The 26,166-nt window shown below is 46.4% G+C and overlaps 1 protein-coding gene across 1 annotated transcript; it reads right to left on the reverse strand.

The window, feature by feature from the left end:
• Positions 1–5,147: 5,147 nt before the first annotated feature.
• Positions 5,148–13,776, reverse strand: LOC119339388 (ethylene-responsive transcription factor RAP2-2-like). The gene is made up of 2 exons (XM_037611471.1): positions 13,610–13,776; positions 5,148–5,619 (listed from the first exon to the last, which is right to left on the reverse strand). The coding sequence occupies exons 1-2, from the start codon at positions 13,774–13,776 to the stop codon at positions 5,148–5,150; spliced, it is 639 nt and encodes a 212-aa protein (XP_037467368.1).
• Positions 13,777–26,166: the final 12,390 nt, after the last annotated feature.

Raw genomic sequence — 26,166 nt, forward strand, 5'->3', positions numbered from 1 at the left:
AGGGTATTGGATACCGGTTCGGTTGCTAAGTGTTAGTCACTCGAAATAAAAGAGCTACGGAATAAACGGAGACTAGCTAAAGGTGAGCTGACGATATGTGTTGGAAGTGTTTCCATGTTTGATGTGATCAAACATCGCACGCTCCCTCTACCATCAAGATTAGTATTAAACCTGAATGGTTTATTGAATCTCGATCGTAGTGATACACATTTTCATGCCAAAAGATATAAGATAGTAATGATAGTACCACTTACTTGTGGCACTGCCATGTAAGTCATAATGGTATAAAACGCATGAAGAAGCTCCATATTGATGGATCTTTGGACTCACTCGTTTTTGAAAAGTTTGAGACATGCGAACCATGTCTATTGGTGTATACGCATGAAGAAACTCCATGCAGATGGATCGTTTGGACTCACCTGATTTTGAATCACTTGAGACATGCAAATCATACCACATTGGCAAGATGACTGAAAGCCTCGGTTTCAGTAAAATGGAACTAGAAAGCAACTTGTTGGAAGTAACACATTTTGATATGTGCAGTCCAATGAGTGCTGAGGCATGCAGTGAATATCGTTATGTTCTTACTTCACAGATGATTCGAGTAGATGTTGAGAATATTTTCTTGATGAAACACAAGTCTGAATTATTGAATGGTTCAAGTAATTTCAGAGTGAAGTAGAAGATCATTGTGACAAGAGGATAAAATGTCTATGATATGATCATAGAGATGAATAACTGAGTTACGAGTTTTGGCACACAATTAAGACATTGTGGAAATTGTTTCGCAATTAATACCGCCTGGAACACCATAGTGTGATGGTGTGTCCGAACATCATAGTTGCACCCTATTGGATATGATGCGTACCATGATGTCTCTTATCGAATTACCACTATTGTTCATGGGTTAGGCATTAGAGACAACCACATTCACTTTAAATAGGGCACCACGTAATTCCGTTGAGATGACACTATATGAATTATGGTTTAGAGAAACCTAAGTTGTCATTTCTTAAAAGTTTGGGGCTGCGATGCTTATGTGAAAAAGTTTCAGGTTGATAAGCTCGAACCCAAAGCGGATAAAATGCATCTTCATAGGACACCCAAAACAGTTGGGTATACCTCCTAATTCAGATCCGAAAGCAATATGGATTGTTTCTTGAATTGGGTCCTTTCTCGAGGAAAGGTTTCTCTCGAAAGAGTTCAGTGGGAGGATGGTGGAGACTTGATATGGTTATTGAACCATCACTTAAACCAGTGTGTATCAGGGAACAGGAAGTTGTTCATGTGGCACCTACACCAATTGAAGTAGAAGCTTATGATAGTGATCATGAAGTTTCGGATCAAGTCACTGTCGTACCTCGTAGGGTGACAAGGATACGTACTACTTCAGAGTGGTACAGTAATCCTGTCTTGAAGGTCATGTTGCTAGACAATAATAAACCTACGAGCTATGGAGAAGCGATGGTGGGCCCAAATTCCGACAAATGGTTAAGAAACCATGAAATCCGAGATAGGATCCATGTATCAGAACAAAGCATGGACTTTGGCGGACTTGCCAATGATTGGCAAGCCATTTGATAAATGGATCTTTTAAGAAGAAGACGGACGTGGATGGTAATGTCACCATCCATGAAGCTCGACTTGTGGCGAAGAGTTTTTCACAAGTTCAAGGAGTTGAGTACGATGAGATTTTCTCATCCGTAGCGATGCTTAAAGTCCGTCGGAATCACATTAGCACAAGCTGCGTTTATGAAATCTGGCAGATGGATGTCAAAACGAGTTTCCTTACCAGTCGTAAGGAAAGGTTGTATGTGATACAATCAGAAAGGTTTTGTCGATCCTAAGGATGCTAAAAGGTATACTAGCTCCAGCAATCCTTCTAAGGACTGGAGTAAGCATCTCGGAGTTGGAATGTGCGCTTTGATGAGATGATCAAAGATTTTGGTGTATACAAAGTTTATGAGAAACTTGTATTTCCAAATAAGTGAGTGGGAGCACTATAGAATTTCTGATGAGTATATGTTCTTGACATATTGTTGATCAGAAATGATGTAGAATTTCTAGAAAGCATATAGGGTTATTTGAAAAGTGTTTTTCAATGGAAAGCCTGTATTAAGCTAGTTGAACATTGAGCATCGAGATCTATAAGGATAGATCAAAATGCTTAATAATACTTTCAAATGAGCACATACCTTGACATGATCTTGAAGGTGTTCAAGATGGATCAGTCAAAGAAGGAGTTCTTGCCTGAGTTGTAAGGAATGAAGTTAAGACTTAAAACTCGACCACGGCAGAATAGAGAGAAAGGACGAAGGTCGTCCCCTATGCTTAAGACATAGGCTCTATAGTATGCTATGATGTGTACCGCACCTGAAGTGTGCCTTGCCATGAGTCAGTCAAGGGGTACAAGAGTGATCCAAGAATGGATCATAGTACAGCGGTCAAAGTTATCCTTAGTAACTAGTGGACTAAGGAATTTTCTCGGTTATGGAGGTGATAAAGAGTTCGACGTAAAGAGTTACGACGATGCAAGCTTAGCACCTATCCGGATAGCTCTGAGTTGAGATACCGGATACGTATAATGGAGCAACAATTTAGAATAGCTCCAAGTAGAACAGTTATTTGGAATAGCTCCAAATAGAGCGTGGTAGCTGCATCTAGGAGATGACATAGAGATTTGTAAAGCACACACGGATCTGAAAGATTCAGACCCGTTGACTATAACCTCTCTCACAAGCATAACATGATCAAACCCAGAACTCTTGGGTGTTAGTCACATGGGGATGTGACCTTGAGTGTTAATCACATATCGATGTGAACTGGATTATTGACTCTAGTGCAAGTGGGAGACTGTTGGAAATATGCCCTAGAGGCAATAATAAATATGTTATTATTATATTTCTTTGTTCATGATAATAGTCTTTTATTCATGCTATAACTGTATTATCCGGAAATCGTAATACACATGTGAATACATAGACCACAATATGTCCCTAGTGAGCCTCTAGTTGACTAGCTCGTTGTGATCAACAGATAGTCATGGTTTCCTGGCTATGGACATTGGATGTCGTTGATAACGGGATCACATCATTAGGAGAATGATGTGATGGACAAGACCCAATCCTAAAGCCTAGCACAGATCGTGTAGTTCGTATGCTAAAGCTTTTCTAATGTCAAGTATCTTTTCCTTAGACCATGAGATTGTGCAACTCCCGGTACCGTAGGAATGCTTTGGGTGTACCAAACGTCACAACGTAACTGGGTGGCTATAAAGGTGCATTACAGGTATCTCCGAAAGTATCTGTTGGGTTGGCATGAATCGAGACTGGGATTTGTCACTCCGTGTAAACGGAGAGGTATCTCTGGGCCCACTCGGTAGGACATCATCATAATGTGCACAATGTGACCAAGGGGTTGATCACGGGATGATGTGTTATGGAACGAGTAAAGAGACTTGCCGGTAACGAGATTGAACCAGGTATCGGTATACCGACGATCGAATCTCGGGCAAGTACAATACCGCTAGACAAAGGGAATTGCATACGGGATTGATCAAGTCCTTGACATCGTGGTTCATCCGATGAGATCATCGTGGAACATGTGGGAGCCAACATGGGTATCCAGATCCCGCTGTTGGTTATTGACCGGAGAACGTCTCGGTCATGTCTGCATGTCTCCCGAACCCATAGGGTCTACACACTTAAGGTTCGATGACGCTAGGGTTATAAAGGAAGTTTGTATGTGGTTACCGAATGTTATTCGGAGTCCCGGATGAGATCCCGGACGTCACGAGGAGTTCCGGAATGGTCCGGAGGTAAAGATTTATATATGGGAAGTCCTGTTTTGGTCACCGGAAGAGTTTCGGGGTTTATCGGTAACGTACCGGGACCACCGGGAGGGTCCCGGGGGTCCACCAAGTGGGGCCACCAACCCCGGAGGCTTGCATGGGCCAAGAGTGGTGAGGGACCAGCCCCTTAGTGGGCTGGTGCGCCTCCCACAAGGGCCCATGGCGCCTAAGAGGTGGAAAGGGGGCAAACCCTAAGGGGATATGGGCCTTAGGGCCCATATTGGTGCGCCTCCCTCTCCTCTCCCCTCTTGGCCGCCACCCCCTTTGCCATCTAGGGCTGCCGCCCCCCTAGGGGTGGGAACCCTAGAAGGGGGCGCACCCTCCTCCCTCTCCCCTATAAATAGTGAGGCATAGGGCTGCCCATAACACGTGATTCGATCTCTCGTTGGTGCAGCCCTGCGTCTCTTCTTCCTCCTCTTCTAGCCACGCTCCTCCACCACCACCACGCCGTTGTGCTGCTGCTGGATGGAGTTTTCCTCAACCTCTCTCCCTCTCCTTGCTGGATCAAGGCATGGGAGACGTCACCGGGCTGTACGTGTGTTGAACGCGGAGGTGCCGTCCGTTCGGCACTTGGTCATCAGTGATTTGGATCATGACGAGTACGACTCCATCAACCCCGTTCACTTGAACGCTTCCGCTTAGCGATCTACAAGGGTATGTAGATGCACTCTCCTTCCCCTCGTTGCTGGTTTCTCCATAGATAGATCTTGGTGACACGTAGGAAAATTTTGAATTTCTGCTACGTTCCCCAACAGTAACCTGGTGCGAAATTCAATCATCTTGTTGCTTTTTTCTTGAGGGAAAGGCAGGACTCTGCTGCATATTGTTATTGCTTTTCAAAATTTTTTTACAAAAGTGCATTGAACCAGAGAGGTTCAACTGGAAAAAAGAACTATACAGAATAAGAGAAAAATCATCTTGTTGATTCTCCATACCCAGTAGGCCTGAACCTTTCAAGAACATCATCAGTTGTCCTCTATACTTAGCTTAGACTAACCTTACACAAGGCAAGTGTAATACATCTACATGTGGGTCGTACTAGATCAACTACATTTGGAATCCTAATCTCTGCAATAACCCAATCGGAAAAACCCTAAAATCACTAGTAATTTCATGATGCAACAAGATCATGTACATGCGAAAGAAAATAAGGATATGCGATACTGCAAATCCAAGAGATAAGTACTACAACAGAATGCCGCAAATATTATTATAAAAATATTTCATGTTAAGACAACTAATAACTTTGTACTTCAAATATGGTTATACAATGATTGCTACTGCATATATTTAAAGATTATTCTTTTGGAGCACTAGGAGTGACGGGAATGACGGACAACTTGGGTTTCTTGAACACCAGGTGGCTAGACAGAGCCCCTAGGGGTTCACTTGAGGAGCTTAAGCAGCTTTCCGCCTGCGCCAGGATCTGCATCCGTCGGATCAGTTGTTGTGGCTGTGGAGCAGGTGCGTGCATGTGCGTCGGCTGCAGGCCGAGACATGCTCGTGCCGGATGCGGCATGTGCAGGAAAGGATATGCTGGCACCAGTGGGATGTCGCCGTCGGGCGCTTCGAAGGGGAAGGGAAAGTATACTACCAGCTTGGGCGGCGGTGGAAGCAGTGTTGTGGGTTCTGGTGGCAACATAACGACCTGAAAGAGCAGTGCATCGTGACCGTGGCTGCGGTGCCTTGGTGCAGATATCACCTCCTTAACCAGTCTGGCCGGCAAAGGGTAGGGGAAGTTGAGCTTTGCCTTTGCGCCTTTCAGCTCCCTAGAATTAGACAAGAGTTTTAGGGTTTTGTGGCACACCTCCAACATGGGGTGACCTTTGTATTATATAGGGAGTACATAATGATGTACAACACAATTACAGGTGGGGACACTAATAGCCCAGTATATACAAAGTCTAACACCCTCCCTCAATCTTAACCGTGCTCCCCCACAGACAAAACCGCCAGTCATGGCGGCGCCATGCCATGGCAAGACCGCCGCAACGCTACCGGACACACCGGACATGCATATGGCACAGGATACAGACATGCATATGGCACAGGATGCAGACGACGATGACGACGACGACGGTACATTTACCAAGGTTGATAAGTACTTTGCCAAACATGGGTACGGTGAGGAATTCTTGGGGCCTCCTTCTCAAGAACCCAACCCTGCAAAAGACGACCGCGATCTAGCTGGTACCGCGGAGAAACCCAATTGAAACAGGCGTCGTCTGGCGTTCAGTTTTCAGGAGACGCCTCCAGCTGCCGTCTTCACCGAGCCTCCGATAGCCGAGGTGTGAAATATTATCCGCCCCAACAAACTCAAGAAGGTGGTCTCTGAGCAGAATTTGATTCCATTACAGCAGCAGCAGAAGAAGGGACGGAAAAGAAAGACTAACAAGGGTGCGAGCCAACCGGCACCGAGTTCGATCCATGCTCAGCACGGGCCACCTTCACCTAAGGATATCTCGAGGAGGGTGCATGTGGCGGGTAGGCCGATGCTACCAACTAATCTGCTCAATGCTGCAACCGGTGCTATGCGGAGTCTGCATGACAGTGTTCTTTCTTTGGAGAAGTGGCGTCTCTCTAAGAATGATGTGGCATACCCAGTTTTCGTGGCCAAGGTGCCAGAGGGCAATGGCATTGTCGATAGCGCCATCCGGGGTATGATTGTCCTGCGGTTTGCTGACATCTTCGCTATGTTTAACCTTCATCCACACTAGACCTTCATTCGGCTATTTTCGCTGTGTATGGAGATGCGGATCATTAGAGACAAGACCCCGGACATCGTGATAGTCGCCCCCTTCTATATGCGTGCCAAGATCTTAGGCAGCACTGGGGACCGGCAAGTCGCGAGTTCATACCTCGAAGGCGTCATTCTGGCAAACCCAGATAAGGATAACTTCCTCGTGCCTTACTTTCCCGAGTAAGTTATCCCCTCACCGCCCCGTAACATATGATTTCTTAGATTTCGATCATTCTTTTTTTTCTAACATTCTGTGTTTTGTGCAGTGACACACATTGCACACTCATCCTCTTAAGCCCTAAATATTCCACGGCCACGTATTTCGACTCGGACCGTCAGTCGACAAAAGGCTACACAAATATCCAGAAAGTTCTTGATGAAGCTCTTCCCGGCTATGCCAGATCTGGAGGCACCTTCAGCAGGACAATTCGTAGGTATGCCAGCACGTGTTCACCCACAATACGACGTTCCCATGCGTCAAGCAGCCGGCTAGCGGTCAGAAGGATGCCTACTATGCCCTCCATCACATGCGGGCGATCATACGGGACCATAATCACCTTCGGCTACCAAATAATCTCAAAGATTGGGCCGCATGCTTGTCGGCAATCCAGGACGCGGACATCAGACAACAATCCTTTCGCATCCAGTTGGAGTTTGCGGAAATCATCCATCAAGATGTCCTTCGTACCTCGGGGCAGTTCTACCTCAGATTTCAACCGTCCAACAGTGAGATAGAAACAACGCTACAAATGCAGGTTGACAACGACCGTGATTTCATGACCATCACGAAAGACGGTGGCTTCATCCATGCTCCGTGAATTTCTACTAATTCATGTTGTAATATTAAACTTTAATGAACTTGTATGTCGCTTTGCTTTGGACAGTCGTTCAACTTATATGTAATTGATGCTATTTATTAGTAGGACTATGAATCGTGCTGTTATAGTTGTAATATTAAACTTTAATGAACTTGTATGTCTCTGTGAATTGCTACTAACGTTTTGTTTGGCTAGTGCATAGAGATGCCGTCGTATGTCGTGTACAAGGCTAAGGTTCCCGGAGTCTACGACGACTGGGAGGAGTGTCGGAGACAGGTTCACCGTTTCAGCGGTAACAGTTACAACGGGTACACCACTAGGGCGGAGGCGGAAGTTAGATACGCGCGCTATCTAGCGGGAGAGAGGAGGGAGCGTTGGAGGAACCGGATGAAGACCAGTTTCATCGCGATTATGCTCATCATGATGACCACAACTCTCTTCTATGTGATGGTAGTCTAGATGATCGATATCGACTTGTAATGTGAAGACAAACTCGCTACTCGCAGTCTCGAGACTTGTAATGTTCTAACTTTGTTCGTTATTTTAAATTTGGAACTAATATGATGAATTGTATTCGGAGACTAATCTTCTATTGTATTCGATAAATCGGTTGTTTATATGTTGTGCTCTCTATATTCTGTGCAGTAATATGTTTTGTAACCTGTGCAAATATCAGAAAATAAAAAAAATCCCTAATATTCATACTAGTGGCGCACCTCTCAGCACTTTAGTGGCGCACTGCAAAAAGCACACTAGTGGCGCATCACCAACTAGTGCGCCATTAGTAAGCCAGAGCACATGGGTAAATATGGCCCCTGGGAGGCATACTAATGGTGCACCGTGGGCTATACTAATGGCGCAATGCCTGGTACGCCATTACTATACCAGATACTAATGGCGCACATGTGGTGCGCCATTAGTAAAATATTCTAATGGCGTGATGCTAGTGGCGCACCTGTAGCGCGCCATTAGTAGGCAAAACGGGTGTGCCACTAGCAGGCCTTTTCCTAGTAGTGCTAGGTTGAGATTGTGTCTACAACCTTCAAACTAAGGAAGAGGCAACGACTTTGTGAAGATGTCAACAAGTTGATCCTTTGAGGAGATGAACTTGATAAGAAGCAGTTTCTGGGCAACACGTTCCCTGACAAAATGGTAATCAACTTCAATGTGTTTGGTGCAAGCATGAAAGAATGGATTTGAAGACAAATACGTCGCACCAATGTTATCACACCAATGGATCGGCGACTGCTTTTGAGAGATCTTCAACTCTTGGAGCAAAGACTGTATCCAAATAAGCTCAGCTGTGGCATTTGCAACTGCTTTGTACTCAGCTTCAGTGCTATTGCAGGACACTGTTGCTTGTTTACGAGCACTCCAGGCGATCAAGTTAGAACCAAGAAATACGGACTCCCAGCCCAGTCAGCATCAGAGAACTCGGAGAGAACTCTAGAGGGGGGCAGTTGCAGATGCAAGCCATAAGAAGCAGTCAACCGAATATAGCGCAAGATGCGCTTAACCGCAGTCCAGTGAGAACCTCGAGGTGCATGAAGAAACTGACAGACACGGTTGACAGCATAAGAGACATCAGGACGGGTGATGGTCAAGTACTGCAAGCCACCAACAATATTGCGATACTCAATAGCCTCATCAGCTGAGAGAAGAGAACCATCGAAAGCAGAGAGTCTATCAGTAGAGGACACAGGTGTAGTAGCCGTCTTGCATTGTAGCATACCAGCCTGTTGAGTAAGTGTCAAGCCAGAACCAGAGTGCAAAAGCTCCAGCCCAAGGAAATAGTGAAGCTTCCCAAGATCCTTAACAGCAAAGTCACCACTCAAAGCAGACACCAAGCGATCCGCAACATAATCCGAGGAGCTGACAAGGATGATATCATCAACGTCGACCAACAGATACATAGTAACTGTAGGACGCTAAAGAAGAAACAGCGAAGTATCATCCATAGAGGGAACAAACCCATGAGCCCGAAGAGTAGTGCCAGGACATGCATGCCAAGCACGCGGAGCCTGCTTCATACCATAGAGCACCTTAACAAGACGACACAGATGCTGCAGACGAGCTGGATCAATAAAACCAGGAGGCTGACACATGTAAACCTCCTCCTCAAGGACACCATGAAGGAAAGCATTCAGAACATCAAGCTAACGAAGAGACCATCCGCGAATAAGAGCCAGTGAGAGCAGAAGCCGAATAGTGGTAGGTTTGACCACCGCACTGGGTGTCCTCATAGTCAAGGCCATGGTGTTGTTTGAAGCCTTTATCAACCAGTCTAGCCTTGTGTCTCTCGATAGAGCCATCGACATGTTTCTTTACCTTGAAAACCCACTTGGAATCAATGACGTTGACATAGACTAGGGAGGAACCAAACACCATGTGTCATTCTTGAGAAGAGCCTGGTATTCTTGTTCCATCGCAGTGCGCTAGTGGGGGATACTCAGGGCAGCCTAAAAGTGTCGTGGCTCGGCAGTAGGGTCCGACTGGGCTTGCATCATGCAAGTCGCAAGCCAGGCAACCGTGCCATCCGTGCGCTTTTTAGGAAGAAACAACCCAGTTTTGCTGCATGTATGAGGATGCAACACAGGGGGGGGAGCAGGTGGCGAGGTCAGCGGTGACAGTGGCAAAGAGAGCGCAGCATCCGTCATGACAGTCGTTGATGCAGGCGGAGGCATTGACGGTGTGGATGCAGCAGGAGACGCCGACCCACTAGAGGCTGACACTGACCCAGGCGAGCTGGGCGACGAGTGCCGCGTAGGCGTCGGGGATGGCAGAGGGCTTCCAGGCGGGGATGGCCCAGGCGTCGGTGCCGAGGACATGGTTGAAGGAGAGGCGGCCCACTGGGCCGAGGCGTCAGCCGGCACAAGCGACGACTGGGCTAGAGTGGTGGCGCGCGGCGCAGAGGCCGTTGTCTCGAGCGCGGGTGGGCACGTTGCATGGGACATGCAGGGTGCCTACCGATCGACGTGATCGAGCAGGGACGAGAGAGCTGGAGGATCAACCTCGTCTAGTAGCTCCAGCCGCGCACATCTCCCAATACTTGCACCATGGTTAGACAACAAAATGGGCGAATGTGCAGCATCTACAAATTGATCAGGCAATATAGTGGGTGGGTGCACCAGCGGTGTGGAACTGGTGGCAGGTGGTGGGAGAGCAGAAAAGGGAAAAACATGCTCATCAAAGACAACATCTCGTGAAATATACACACGGTTAGACGGGACATGAAGGTACTTATACCCTTTGTGAACAGAACTGTACCCAAGAAAGACACATTTTTTAGAAAGGAACTCAAGCTTGCGATTGTTATAAGGACGGAGATACGACCAGCATGCACAACCGAACACTTTAAGAAACGTGTAATCAGGAATCTGACCAAGCAAGAGTTCAAGTGGAATTTTCATATGAAGGAGTCGCGAAGGAAGCATATTTATGAGAAAACAGGATGTGTTAAAGGCATCACTCAAAAAACAAAACGGGACAGATGCATGAGCGAGCAAGGCTAACCCGGTTTCAACAATATGACGATGCTTACGTTCAGCTGAACCATTCCACTGATGTGTATGTGGGCAAGACACACGATGAGCGATTCTGAGTTCTTCAAAGAAAGTACTAAGTTTGCGGTATTCACCCCCCCCCCCCAATCGGACTGGACATGAATGATTTTATGATTAAGGAGATGCTCAACATGTGCTTGAAATTTTAAGAACACATCCGACTTATGCTTAAGAAGATAAATCCAAGTAAAGAGACTATAAGCATCAATGAAACTGACATAATATTCGTGCCCACTAATGGACAGCTGGGCAGAAACCCAAACATCTGAAAACACAAGCTCAAGAGGAGTTTTGACTATATGTGTAGAAACATAAAAAGGTAACTGATGACTTCTGCCTTGCTGACAGGCATGACAGACAACAACATCTTTATTACTAGACTCTGATGGTAGCTCATGACGGTGGAGAAGATGGCGAACAATGGGTGATGCAGGGTGGCCAAGGCGAGAATGCCACAATGAAGGAGACACAAGAACACCACTGAAGACTTGGAACACAGCAACAGTATAGGGGACGGCGGTGGGCGCATCAAGAGCATATAAGCCACGGCGGTAGCAACCTCTAAGAAGTATGTTCCTTGTAGCACGATCCTTAACAAAGAGATGAAACAGGTGAAATTCACAGAAAACATTATTATCCTGTGTAAGTTTAGGAATAGAGAGTAAGTTACGTGCAACTATGCGAACACGAAGAATATTTCTAAGATGCAATGACCTAGAGGTGTTTGTGAGAAGAGATGCCTGTCAAACATGTGAGATGTGCATACCTGCCCCATTAGCTGTGTGAACCTTGTCGTGCCCACGGTAGGGTTGCTGAACGGTAAGCTTGCCCAGTTCGTTCGTGACATGAGCTGTGGCTCCAGTATCCATGTACCTAGAAGGACCAACGGGATAGAAGGGAGTGTGTCCCTGTTGCGCCATGTTCCCTTGACGATCGTTGCCCTTGTCGTTGTTGCCGAGGCCAAGGAAGTCGGTCTTGAAACGGCAATGGCAGCGGGAGGCGACATGGCGGGGCAGGCCACAGAGCTAGCACGGCTGGGCCACACCACATGCCGTACAACAGGGGCAAGCGCGGTCGTTGACGATGACCACCGAGGCGCCAGGACGCGGGGCCTGCTGCTGAGCTGGGGGCGCGACCCCGGACTTGCGCCCCCCTCCCCCCGGAGGAGGGAGCTGCAGAGGAACCACGGCCGCCTCCTTTGCCGCGATACACGGCATTGACAGAGGAGTCGATGGAGATGTCAGGGCGGCGCGCGTTGAGATGCTGCTCCATAGACAGGAGGTGGTTGTAGAGTTCCTGAGGGCGAATAGGCTCCTTGCGTTCATTGATCACCTCGGCGAGCGATTCATAGTCACTGTCGAGGCCGGCGAGGATGAAGGTCGTGAACTCGATGGCGCGAAAGGGCTCTCCAATCGAAGCAAGGGTGTCGGCCAACTTCTTGACCGTGTTGTAGAAGGCAGTCACCGTACCATTGTCCTTACAGGTCTCACCAAGCTTGGCACGAAGAGCCATAGACTGAGCATTAGACTGGGACGAGAAACTCAACTCCAGGATGTCCCACACCTCGTGAGACGATTCAGCGAAGAGGACAAGCCCGGCAACACCCTCACCCAGGGAAGACTGGATTGCTGAGAGGATGGCTTGGTCCTGAGTGATCCACGCACAGAACATCGGATGTTTTGGTGGCGGACACGGCAGTGTGCCATTAATGAACCCCTCCAAATAATGGATGTGCAGAAGAGGAAGCACTTGAGCACGCCAGTACAGGTAATTATCCTCCTTGAGCTTCACCGGAAGAAGGTGCGAGAACAGGAACGGCGGCGAGAAGATCACAGTAAGAGCAGCCTCAACATCCATGTATGGCACGGGAGATGGCATTGGTGCATTCGAAGCCGCGGCAGGTGCATACACCTGTGTGACGTCGTACGCGTAGGATGCACCATGGGGCGGCATGGCCGCATATGAGCCCTGGCCAGGGAACGCGCCATAGGAGGGACGCACGGGTGGCGGAGGACCGTATGGAGCAACGACTGGGCTTGTTGCGGTGCAGATGGAGGAAGCAGGGGCAGGCGCGACCGCGTGCATCATCAGATGCGATGCAGTCAGGGGTGGTTGCGCAGGCACCAAGGAATGCGTGGTGGCCGGAGGCGGCGGCGGTTGCTGGAATTGCGCCGATGCAGCGGCCGACGAGGAAGACACACCGGCGTACAGTGAAGAAACCGGGCCGGCGAAAAGGGACGCCGCCGATTGGCTGGCGAAGAAGGACCCCGCCGATTTGGTCTGCAGGGGGCCGAGTGATCCCTCCGCCGTGTATGGCGCAGTCCCACCATTGAGGAGACGCGCGAGAGATGGTGGAAGGAACGCATGATCCATGTGGATAGGGCGGTGGCAAGAGGGCGGGGAAGGAGACCGCAGCGGCGGCGGCGCTCGAGGCGACGGCGGCGGCTGGCGGCGATGGCGGAGCGGAAGAAAAGAGATTAGATCGTTAGGTCGGATACTATATTAGACAAGAGTTTTAGGGCTTTGTGGCACACCTCCAACGTGAGGTGACCTTTGTATTATATTGAGAGTACATAATGATATACAACACAATTACAGGTGGGGACACTAATAGCCCAGTATATACAGAGTCTAACACCTAGCCGCGAGGTCGTACACGCACGCGGAGACCTCGGGTGACTGGTACGTCCGCAGCCACAACAGCGTCTTCGTCACCGGGTGCTTGATAGCTGCGATGAACTTGCCATCCCCCTTCTTTCTCACCCCAGTTAACCTACTGTTCTCACCCGCCGCTGCAGCTCCCATGGCCTCTACCACAGTCGAACGGAGGTGGATGCGCTTTGAGGTGGATGCCTGATGTGTGCAAGATGAGGGGATTTTAACAGCGGGTCTTGTGCAGCCCAGCCTCCAGCATCAAGCCGTGCGTCGCGTAAGTACGTTTCAGACTCACTGGAACCACGCCGCCTCACCATGAACGGTGTGTGGTTATTAACACTGACAAAAAAATATATATCATGGCGTGCACGTATAGAACCGCCTTGCAGCCTGCATTGTTCCTTTTCACTTTTGTTTGGTTGTATTTCTCCTAGCTTATACTATTATACACGCACTGCTTTCTCGCTGATTAACACGACAAAAGATATATGCGGTGGCATGTACGTAAACGGGTCAGGCACACTAGTACAACTTTCATTGCTGATTTTACTACTTTCGATGGCACGTCCTCGGTCGAAAAGAGCCACACAACCAAGCTTATCATCTGATGCACCACATAGGGCAAACACCTAGATTACGTGCGCTTAGCTGATGTGAACCACACTTTTCTGCTGCTTATACATGTATTATGTGAAGTTTGTCTTTTCTTAAATGGATGTTGTCTTTTCTTCTAATGCATTTCTATCCAACGTGGTTAAGCATCAATGTTAAGTTAGGAATTTAACGGTTTACAGAAATTTCAAAATATATTAAATTACTTTTTCTGTTAAAAACACATCTCAAGTCAGATTGTTAGATTAATATTAGGTATTTCTATTTTTAACATTTCCATAAACATATCTTCAAAAAGTCTTGTAGCACTGTAGTGTTTCTCTAGAAAAAGCGCTTTCGGGTATCGTCAGCGCTATCCCCTAAAAGGGACCTAGTGTCCAACCACGATAGTGATACAGGAGCCAGCCATCCAACCCTATCCATCAAACATCTGGTCACATTTTAAATGGTATTCGAACAAACCGGTCGATCATTTAAACCGGACCAATTTCATGACATTTTTAACATATTTCATTTAACAAAAGTGTACATGACATTTTTTAATATAAAATGTTAACTTAGTCGAAATCTTCGCCAGCCATGGAGGCGTCCATGTTCCATGTACTGTCTTCCCCATGTCCGGCATCTTTGCCGGTTCTGCACTCCGGGAAGTGAAGCTGGTAGTCGCCGGCCATAAAGAGTATGACATGGGCCACAGACATGCCCGCAAGGACACGGGCGCGTCCGTCTCCCATGTGCTACTCTTCTTTGTCGAATTCCATTGCTTGGACGTCGCCGGTCGATGTAAGGTCCACGATAGATGTGGACGGGCCGAACACATGGTCGTTGTGGCTCGATGGGAACCGTGGGTGATGAGGAGCTGCCGCCGTTTCCATTCGCAATTGCGTTGCAGTCGGCGCGAGCACTGCATGTGGTTTCATAAAGGTATCAACACTAGTAGAAAACAGGGCATATGTTCGGGCCAGATTAGCCCATTAGTCGCGGTTCAGTCACGAACCTGGACCCATGGGCCCATTAGGTGGGGGCATTGGTCCCGGTTCGTCTGGCCCCTTTCTCCTAGTTGGTGGGATGAACCGGGACCAATGGGCCTCGCTCCTGGCCCACCATCATTGGACCCGGTTCGTGGCACGAACCGGGACTAAAGGTCCTTTAGTCCCGGTTCGTGCCACGAACTAGGACCAATGTGTTGCCTATATATACCCATCGCCGCGAACAGAGCACTCCCACTGCTCTGTTTTTCCTGGCCGGCGAGGGGAGAGCTTTGTGGTGCTCTAGCTCACCTCCTATGCACACGAGGTGTTTGATGGAATGCCCGAGCCACACTACTTAAGTTTTCTCCTCTCCAAGCTCGACATCCAAGCTCCATTTTCCTCAAGATTTGTCTAGGTTTAGCGGTTCGTCACATCCCGTCCCCTTCTTCATCCTCGTCGATCGCCCGCGCCGATCTCGTCGTTGGCACCACCGTGGTGAGCCTCTTGTTCTTATCTTCCTTCTGAAAGGAAAAAATCCTTATTTGTATGTTTATATAGATACTTGTATAATTTTATTACTTTTATTATTGCTTCTTATTATTTATTGTGATGGTTTTGGTATCAAACCCCGTCGGCCCTCGTGTTGTCTATGATTCGGATGTGGTATATATTATCTTTATAACTATTTGGTTCATTTATTTTTTATGACAATTATGCCGAGCAACGTGACATGGATTTTATTTATCTAGGAGGTATGTGATACGTCTCCGTCGTATCTATAATTTTTGATTGTTCCATGCCAATATTCTTCAACTTTCCTATATTTTTGGCAACTTTTTATACTATTTTTGGGACTAACATATTGATCCAGTGCCCAGTGCCAGTTCCTGTCTGTTGCATGTTTTATGTTTCGCAGAAACCCAATATCAAACGGAATCCAAGCGGGATAAAAACAGACGGAGAATTATTTTGGAATATTTGGGATTTTCTGGAGGAAGAATCAACGTGAAACGATGTCCGGGGTGGCCACGAGACAGGGGGGCACGCCCTCCCCCCTGGGCGCGCCCTGGACTCTCGTGGGCCACCCGTAACGCGGTTGACGCTCTTCTTTTTCCGTAAGAAAGCTAATTTTACAAGAAAAATCTGGGCGAAAGATTCACCCCAATCGGAGTTACGGATCTCCAGATATAAAGGAAACGGTGAAGGGGCAGAAACAGAGAACGCAGAAACAGAGAGATAGATCCAATCTCAGAGGGGCTCTCGCCCCTCCCAAGCCATGGGAGCCAAGGACCAGAGGGGAAACCCTTCTCCCATTTAGGGAGGAGGTCAAGGAAGAAGAAGAAGAAGGGGCCTCTCTCCCCATTGCTTCCGGTGGCACCGGAGCGCTGTCGGGGGCCATCATCATCACCGCGATCTTCACCAACACCGCTGTCATCTTCACCAACATCTCCATCACCTTCCCCCTTCTATATCCAGCGGTCCACTCTCCCGCAACCCGTTGTACCCTCTACTTGAACATGGTTCTTAATGCTTCATATTATTTTCCAATGATGTGTTGCCATCCTATGATGTCTGAGTAGATTTTCGTTGTCTTATCGGTGAATTGCTATGATTGGTTTGAGTTGCATGTTTTATTATTGGTGCTGTCCTATTGTGCCCTCTGTGTCGTGCAAGCGTGAGGGATTCCCGCTGTAGGGTGTTGCAATACGTTTATGATTCGCTTATAGTGGGTTGCTGAGTGACTGAAACACAAACCCGAGTAAGTAGATTGTTGCGTATGGGATAAAGGGGACTTGATACTTTAATGCTATGGTTGGGTTTTACCTTAATGAATCTTTAGTAGTAGCGGATTCTTGCTAGAGTTCCAATCATAAGTGCATATGATCCAAGAAGAGAAAGTATGTTAGCTTATGCCTCTCCCTCAAATAGAATTGCAATAGTGATTACCGGTCTAGTAACATAGTCAATTGCTTAGGGACAATTCCACAACTCCTACCACCACTTTTCCACACTCGCTATATTTACTTTATTTGCATCTTTATCTAAACAGCCCCTAGCTTTTATTTACGTGTTCTTTATTATCTTGCAAACCTATCCAACAACACCTACAAAGTACTTCTAGTTTCATACTTGTTCTAGGTAAAGGGAACGTCAAGCGTGCGTAGAGTTGTATCGGTGGTCGATAGAACTTGAGGGAATATTTATTCTACCTTTAGCTCCTCGTTGGGTTCGACACTCTTACTTATCGAAAACTATTGCAATCCCCTACACTTATGGGTTATCAAGACCTTTTTCTGGCGCCGTTGCCGGGGAGTCATAGCGTGGGGTGAATATTCTCGTGTGTGCTTGTTTGCTTTATCAGTAAGTAATTTTTATTTGCTGTTCTTGGTTGTTCTCTATCTTTAGTTATGGATATGGACCACAAAATACCAAAAAAATTAGAGGTACTTGCTACTCATGTAGATGGGGTAACTCCTAAAACCCCCGATTCTCATTATGTGAAAGATATTATGTACTATTTTGATAATCCTGAGAAAACCCCATTCAACTTTATAATTGGAGACACGTTGGATCAACGTGAATACTTTAGGGATTATCTCTCTACACAAAAAGGGAAACTGTTATGTGATCAATTTATTATGTTGCGTTGGTATGCCTGGTATCTATGCTTGAGATATGATATTACTTGTTGCTCTAGGATGAAGGCTCCACACCTTCCCTTTTCATGCAAATTTAATGATAATGAAACCTTAGCTTCTTATGCTAATGGTATATATGATTACTATGATGTGGAACAAATAGAAGAATTTGTTGCTTTTATGGGTGCTTATGAGATTGAATCTATGTTTAAAGTGTTTGACGATTTTGATGACTCAGTTTATAGGCCTGAAAATCTTGCTATACTTAGATATTTCTATGAAAATTATGAATACAATTACTATATTAATGTTTTTATGAAGAAAGTGTCCGCTGTCCAAGAAGAGACTGATATTTTGCAGGAAGCTATGGAAGAGGAAATTGATGAAACTGTGAGCTCATTGGATGAAAAAGATGATGAGGAGATCGAAGAACAAAAGGAGGAAGAGTGGATTGATCACCCGTTCCCACCATCTCATAAGAGTAACTCTTCAACTCATACATTGTTTAATTCTCCTTCGTGATTACCGAAGGATGATTGCTATGATAATTGCTATGATCCCGTTGATTCTCTTGAAATATCCCTTTCTGATGATGCTTGCTATGCTTGCGGCCAAGATGCCAATATGAATTATGCTTATGGAGATGAACTTGCTATAGTTCCTTATGTTAAACATGAAATTGTTGCTATTGCACCAACGCATGATAGTCCTATTATCTTTTTGAATTCTCCCACTACACTATATCGGAGAAGTTTGTGCTTATTAAGGATTATATTGATGGGTTGCCTTTTACCGTTGCACATGATGATTTTGATGAATATAATATGCATGTGCTTGCTGCTCCTACTTGCAATTATTATGAGAAAGGAACTACATCTCCACCTCTCTATGTTTCCAATATGATAAAATTGCAAGAAACTGTTTATACTATGCATTGGCCTTTACTATGTGTGCATGAATTGTTCTTTTATGACATGCCGATGCATAGGAAGAGAGTTAGACTTCGTTGTTGCATGATATATGTTACTTTGTGCTCATACTAAATTACAAATCATTGTTAATTAAAATTGGCTTTGATATACCTTGGGATCCGGGTGGATTCATTACTTGAGCACTATATGCCTAGCTTAATGGCTTTAAAGAAAGCGCTGCCAGGGAGACAATCCGGAAGTTTTAGAGAGTCATTTATTTCTGTTGAGTGCTTTTATATTGTTTAAAAACAAAAAAAATAAAGAGGGGAACCTAAAAACTTTTCGAAAAGGAAAGTGAAAGTGAGAGAGACAAGCATTGTTGAAGTGGGAGAGCTCCTTGAACTTTGTTCATGCTCATGGAAACTTTGTGAATCTGGATTACGGAAACTTTTCATCAAAAATAATTATCCCCTTGTATAATTCCATTTTATTATAAAAATAATGTGCCAAGGTTTGCCTTTAGGATGTTTACAATGCTTGTTGGTTTGTATGGTGCAGGACAGAAACTTTGGCTGTAGTGCGCAATTTTACATTTTTAGCTGGAAAGTCAATTGGTTCTGATCCCATTTGCACTTTATTGCTGTACAACTTGTTTAGTTTTCCTAATTTTTTTAGATTTTTAGGGGTAGCAGAAGTATGGTGAATGTTCAGATTGCTACAGACTGTTCTGTTTTTGACAGATTCTGTTTTTGTTGCATAGTTTGCTTGTTTTGATGAAACTATCAATTTATATTAGTGGATTAAGCCATGAAAAAGTTATATTACAGTAGACACAATGCAAAAACAAAATATGAATTGGTTTGCAACAGTACTTAGAGTGGTGATTTGCTTTATTATACTAACGGATCTTACCGAGTTTTCTGTTGAAGTTTTTGTGGATGAAGTGTCTAAATGAGGAGGTTTCGATATGAGGAAAAGGAAGAGAGGCAAGTGCTCAAGCTTGGGGATGCCCGAGGCACCCCAAGTAAATATTTAAGGAGACTCAAGCGTCTAATCTTGGAGATGCCCCGGAAGATATCCTGTCGTGGTGGGCGCACGGCAAATGCCAAGGGATGGCTAAAGAGATAAGGAGGCTCGAGGGCGCTGGTGGGCTTCGGAGGCGAGGTTGATATGCGCGGGCGCGGGACGCCGGCCATACCCAGGTTCAGGGCTCTCCGGAGAGATAACACCCCTAGTCCTGCCGAGTTTAGTTGGATGGTCGATAGTACAATGTCGCTCCTGGAGCTGTATGGAGGAGGAAGGAGGCTGGCCAAGGCTCGGGCTGCTCCTTCCCTCTGGTGTTGCTATGTAGTGGCTAGTCCTATCTTTCTTGCTTCCTTTATCTTGTATGGCTTTGCATGCCGGGGATCTCACATATAATGCCCCTGTAGGCGTGGACTACTAGGGGGTTTTATAGATCAACCCACCCAGGGTTACAATGGTAATATGCCGAGTCGGTGGGTCCGCATTGTCGCTGGCCGTGTGGACTCTGTATGCCTTTACGCCGCCATCAAGTTGAGGTCAACGAAACACTGCCGTTCATTTATCATAACTTTCTAATTTTGAATCTCCTCCTTTCATTTTCTATCGTTTTAGTAATATCAAATCTCCTCCGTTCGTTTTCTATCATTTTAATAATATAATATATTTGATTTTGGTAGTACCGTTGAATTTTGTTGCTGCTATTCATTTATGTACGTGAAGGAATTGGATAATGTGCTCTTTTTTTGTTTGCAAAATGAAGGACGCTGCATCCAGGTAGTGGGAATAGTTAGTCCTTGCTATCAATAGTAGTAGCATTATTCACTGTGGAGTGTGATGGAATTTGGTGATCATCTACTTTTGCCTATCATATACTTCTGATGTTTTCCCTGAAAGTGACACGTGATCTTCCTTTGTTTTTCTTTAGCTGATAGTATGATAACTGCTTGCTTGGAAGAAGTTATGGTTGTGATGTTTCTTAGATAAATAAAGAAACTGAGATTTAGTTCGATTTGGAGCGCCTCTTGTTGTACCACAGTTCCTTCTCTTACAGTTGTATTTGTACTGCAGGTTTTGGATTGGGAGGGGAAAATGCTCTTCTTTCAGTCTCTGTTGAAGTCAAACCCATCCATGCAAAATCTGTACGTAGTAGAATTAATCTAGATGAATATATATGCCTTGCAGTTTTATCGTGCATGCCATTCAACTAACTTGCTCTTGTACATGCAGACGGAGTAGCAGGACGAGCAGGAGCAGCAAATCAGTCTGATGATGACGGGGTGCGGGAGGCAATGGTGATCATGCTGATGGCATGAAGAAGGCTGATGACCACAACCTGGACCTGTTGGCATTTCGAGTGGCAAACATAGGCGGCGTGGAGACAACAACCTGGACCACCCACCTCCCTTGACTTTTTAATTTTGGTTGTGGTGGTTGCATCACTGGCGCGGTTGCAAATTAGTATGTAGTGTGCTTGTGGTGTTGGGTCTGGACTGCAGTGTCCATCCAGTAGGTTAGGTGCTGTTGCTGCTAGATCCCATGATGCTCACCTAAGTTTTGTGTTATGTGGAGGCCAACCTTTATGATCTTATTTGTCAGACACTTGTGTGATCTCGTCTTACTTTGTGACACTAGTAGAAAAACACCTAATAGTCCCGGTTCGTAAGGGCCTTTAGTCCCGGTTCATGAACCGGGACTAATGGGCCGTTACTAATACCTCCACCCATTAGTCCCGGTTCAAACAAGAACCGGGACCAATGTGCCTCCATGTGGCCCTGTGCGCCGAGCCCAGTCAGGGGTCCTTTAGTCCCGGTTGGTGGCACCAACCGGGACCAAAAAGCATCCACGCGTCAGCATTCCAGTGGTGGGGGTTTTTGTTATTTTTTTTGAAAGGAGGGGGGGGATTGGGGGTTTTGGGGGGTTAATTTATGTGTTTCATATATTGTGTTAGCTAGCTAATTAATAGAGAGAAGTGTCCTCTCTTATGTCCGTGCTTGGTCGACTCTACGTACTATATATACATAAGTGATCGAGAGAACCATTCGGTACAGAAGTTCATGCATACCGAGAGAAGTGATCGATCGACCTCTCTCCTTCTCCGAGAGATTGGTCGAACAACAAGTATCTGACGCTACTGGCTACATACATGCATGTACAATATGTATAAGATCTCTTATAATTACAATCCCCTAGCAATTGAAATCAATTTCCACATGGTATTCTCCGGCTTTATTGATGACGTGGTCAAGAAAGAATCCCGCCAATTCCTCTTGAATTGCTTTCATGCGATCTGGTTCTAGGAGTTCATTCCGCATCTGCCACGTCTAATTTGAAGAAGGGGGTTAATTAATTCATATATATGAATGAAACTCAACAGAAATGATGGTGTAATAAAATGAAATTGTGAATATTATTGCTTACGCACTTCATATTGTCTTTGAGAGTAGCCCCGCTTGTTTTTCAAAGTCACGTTGTGGATGAACTCGCACACGTAGTATCCACAGAAATCATTCCCTTCTTCCTGCCACAAGCACTTTACGAGAAATAGAGGTCAATCAAACTGATAATGAAGCATTATAAATGGCATTGATGAAAGTATAGCTATAGAATCAACGGGAGATGCGCGCAACTAGCTAGCCAGTAGTACTTACTTTCGGGTATGTATATCACAGCTCCTTCGGCAGTCCCGGAGCTTCTGCGGTGAACTGTTTCCAAACCCTGCAAGACAAAGAAAATAATTACTATTACTTGAGATATCAGGAAATGAACAAAAAGTTGCCGATATGGTGCGATAATGATCGATTGAACTTACTTGCTAAGCATTTCAGTCATGTCCGCATAGGATTTGGGATCTTTCCGTCTCGAGTCTAAGACGGTTAATAGTCCACGCTCAAGCTTAATCTCCAGAAGAATATAGTGGTACCTGTGGACGCATGCATAACTCATCAATTACATTACTATAACCTCGCTCGAGTAATAAGGGAAACCGAATATGCACACGACAGTAACACTCACTTGCCATTGTAAGGAAAGAGTATGGTATCTTTGTTTTGATTTTTTATCAATGATTGTAGCACGTTGTCCTCGGCCTCTTTGATGTCCTTTTTAACCAGAAATTCATCTATGATATTTGTGTTAATGAACCCAATATCATAAATTTCTTGTTTTTTGCACTCGACGATCTTCAATCTGCATAATATATTGAGGATAATTAATTATAAATACATGAAATGAAAGAGCCGAGCTATATATAGAGACTTAATGACAGAAATAGTACTTACAGATAGTAGTAAAAGACCATTAGTTTATCGAGGGCCTTTTGATTGAAGAACGCGAAGAACTCATCAAATGGAACAGTCAACAGATCATTTGCAACAAGATCGTGCTCCTCTTTAATATGCAGATACAAAGCATTCTTACCCTCAGACTCTCTGCAGGTTTCCATGTACCAATTATGGAATCTTCGCATCATTGTTGTCAGAGATTTTTCATCTTTGACGAGAGGCTTCCCGTACCCGTATCTGTGTTCGTCCACCTCCAAGAAATCAGGAAGTGCATCGTCAGGCAGGTAATCGTCAAGATTGCCATAACCGGCCACCGTCCTCGGAGCATTAGACACATTGAGCGGGGGGCATGATTGCTGTGCTTGTTCGCCGAGCTGGGCAATTTTTTCCCCTTTGCTCGTTCTTTTGACCTTTTAGCACTGACAGTAGTTCCCGACCGCTAGACTTGGAGATATGTCTATTCAGTAATGCACACATAGTTGGTTCTCGGAGGAGACTTTGGTGGTTTCCTCAGGGCATCGATAGTGCGCTTTGCTTTCACCGCATCTACCTTCTCCTCCTGAGGTGGATGTCTCTTTGCTTTCACCCCTTCAAAGAACTCCTTCACGTGGGTTCGCACAATCGTATCGTTTTCCTCATCGGACCTCTTGTACGGTAACTTCTCTAGAGGCTTGAGAGATGATGGACCGTATTTGTATTGCCTCCCGCCTCTGGTTGTGCTGCTAGACGCCGAAGCAGACGGAGCGGCTGCGGCGTCTGTCTTCTTTCGTGCTTGCTTACGAGGCGGAGGAGAAGGAGTACGAAGCGCCGGAGCAGCCGGGGCGGCGGCGGGTCTCTTCCGCCCTTGCTGGCGAGGCGGAGAAGGAGGATGCTGCTGGCTGCTCGGGAGCGCCGGCGCAGGCGGAGAAGGAGGCGGAGTGTCGCCATGCGCCGGAGAAGGAGGCGGAGTGCCGCCACGCGTGCCCTGATCGTCACTCGCCGGAGGAGGAGGCGGTGGAGGAGGCGGAGTGCCCTAACTCGCCGGAGCAGGAGGCGGAGGCGGAAGCGTCCAGTTCGGAAGGTTGATGAGCTCCTTCTTCCATAGGCATGGAGTCTTCAGAGCAGAACCCAGCCTAGTTTCCCCTTCACCGGTAGGGTGGTCAAGCACGAGGTCCTCAAATCCCTTCGTTATTTCATCCACCATCACCTTAGCATATCCTTTTGGAATCGGCTGGCAGTGATAAGTTGTGCCGGGTCCACTAGGATAAACTTGGCCAACAGCCGCCTTGACCTTCAAATTCATCCATCGCGCCATAATGTGGCAATTTTGAGACTCCGTGATACCATCCACGGGATAGCTGGCAGGAGCCGTCAAGACATGATCCGGCTGAAGCAGCTCGGTGGAAGCCACGCTGCTTCTCCGCTGATATGGCGGGGTAGCTTCAGGGGAAGCTTCGGCAGGTCGTTTGCCACGATCTGCTGCTTCTCGTTCCTCTTCTCGATCCTCTAGCCCCATTACCCTTTCGTGCAGCGCCTGCAGTTGGTCCTGCTCCGGTTTCTTCCTCCTCTCGTGGGTTTTGTAACCCCCTGCGTCCGGAAAACCAACCTTCCATGGAATGGAGCCTGGCGTGCCTCGTGTCCGTCCAGGGTGCTCAGGATTCCCAAGGGCCATTGTGAGCTCGTCCTTCTCCCTGTTTGGAAGGAACGTCCCTCGCTGTGCTGCATCGATATAGTGTCGAAGGTTCTTGACTGGTATTTCCAGTTGCTCGTCCGTCCACTGGCAAAACCCTGTTACAGGGTCCAAGGTTCCGCCAGACCTGAAGAACCACGTCCGGCAACGGTCTGGCCATCTCATTGTCTCTGGTTCGATCCCTTTTTCAAGCAGATCATTCTCAGCCTTGGACCACTTAGGCCGGGCTTGCAGGTAGCCACCTGACCCCGTGCGATGGTGAAGCGTCTTGTTCGCAGCATTTTTCTTGTTTGTCTCCGACATCTTCTTACTCTTTTCCGATGTCTTGTGGGCCACAAATGCGGGCCAGTGATCTCTGATCTTCTCATATTTGCCGATGAATTCTGGTGTCCTTTATTTTTGACAAACTGGTTCAGCTCTTTCCTCCACCTCCTCATTCGGGTTGCCATCTTCTTAAGAGCACAAGACTTGATTAATTCCTCTTTAATTGGCTTCTCCGGATCCTCCTCTCGCGGTAGGGTGAAATTTGCCTTCAGCTCAGTCCAAAGATATTCCTTCTGCATATCATTGACATAAGACACCTCAGGGTCTTCCTCCTTAGGCTTATACCATTGCTGGATGCTGATCGGGATCTTCTCCCTAACAAGATCCCCGCACTGAGCAGACAATGCCTTCCTTGTCCGGATGGGTTCAATCAGTTCGCCGTCGGGCGCGATTTCTATGATCTCAAACTTTTCATTCGAGCTCAAATTTTTCTTCGGGCCTCGTCTCCTTACCGAAGTTATGCTCGATCCAGAGGGCTAGAAATTATAAGGAAGAAATACGAGAGTAACTAATATGTGTACATATACCAAAACAATGGAAGCATCAATTAACTAGTCAGCACGGGCTTAACTAATATATATATATATATACCTGGCCGGGCTCGGTTCAGTCACCGGAGCAGTCAGCACGGTCTCCTTCTTGTACCTCCATTGTGTCACCGGAGCCATCTTGAACATAGTCTTGTTCTTGTATCGGCATTAATGGGTCGAAGCCATCATGAACATAGCCCTCTTCTTCACCCTGTTCTTCCAGCTTACCAACGGTGTCGAGGAGAAATGACGCAACTTCATCCCTTCCATTTGCGATTATGTCCCTGAATATCACTTCTGTTTCTTCGTCTCGGCAGTGCTCCATAGTTTCTGCAAATATATATATTAGTGGCAAACGTAGAACTAGCCAGCTAATCACAATAATGAATCATGCTAGTGGCCTCAACGCTGCTTCTCTAGGGTTTGGGGTCGCCTTGACACAACAACGCTTCAAAGGTTTGGGGTGGCCTTGACGACAACGCTCTTTTAACTTGGTAAATTTGGGTGGCCTCGAGAGAGTTAATTTGTCGGGTAGGGGCGCGGCGGGAGGGGGTAGGAGACCAACATCGTTTTATCTCTA

The sequence above is a fragment of the Triticum dicoccoides genome, chromosome 7B (genome assembly GCF_002162155.2).
Source record: "Triticum dicoccoides isolate Atlit2015 ecotype Zavitan chromosome 7B, WEW_v2.0, whole genome shotgun sequence".
Classification (NCBI taxonomy): domain Eukaryota; kingdom Viridiplantae; phylum Streptophyta; class Magnoliopsida; order Poales; family Poaceae; genus Triticum; species Triticum dicoccoides.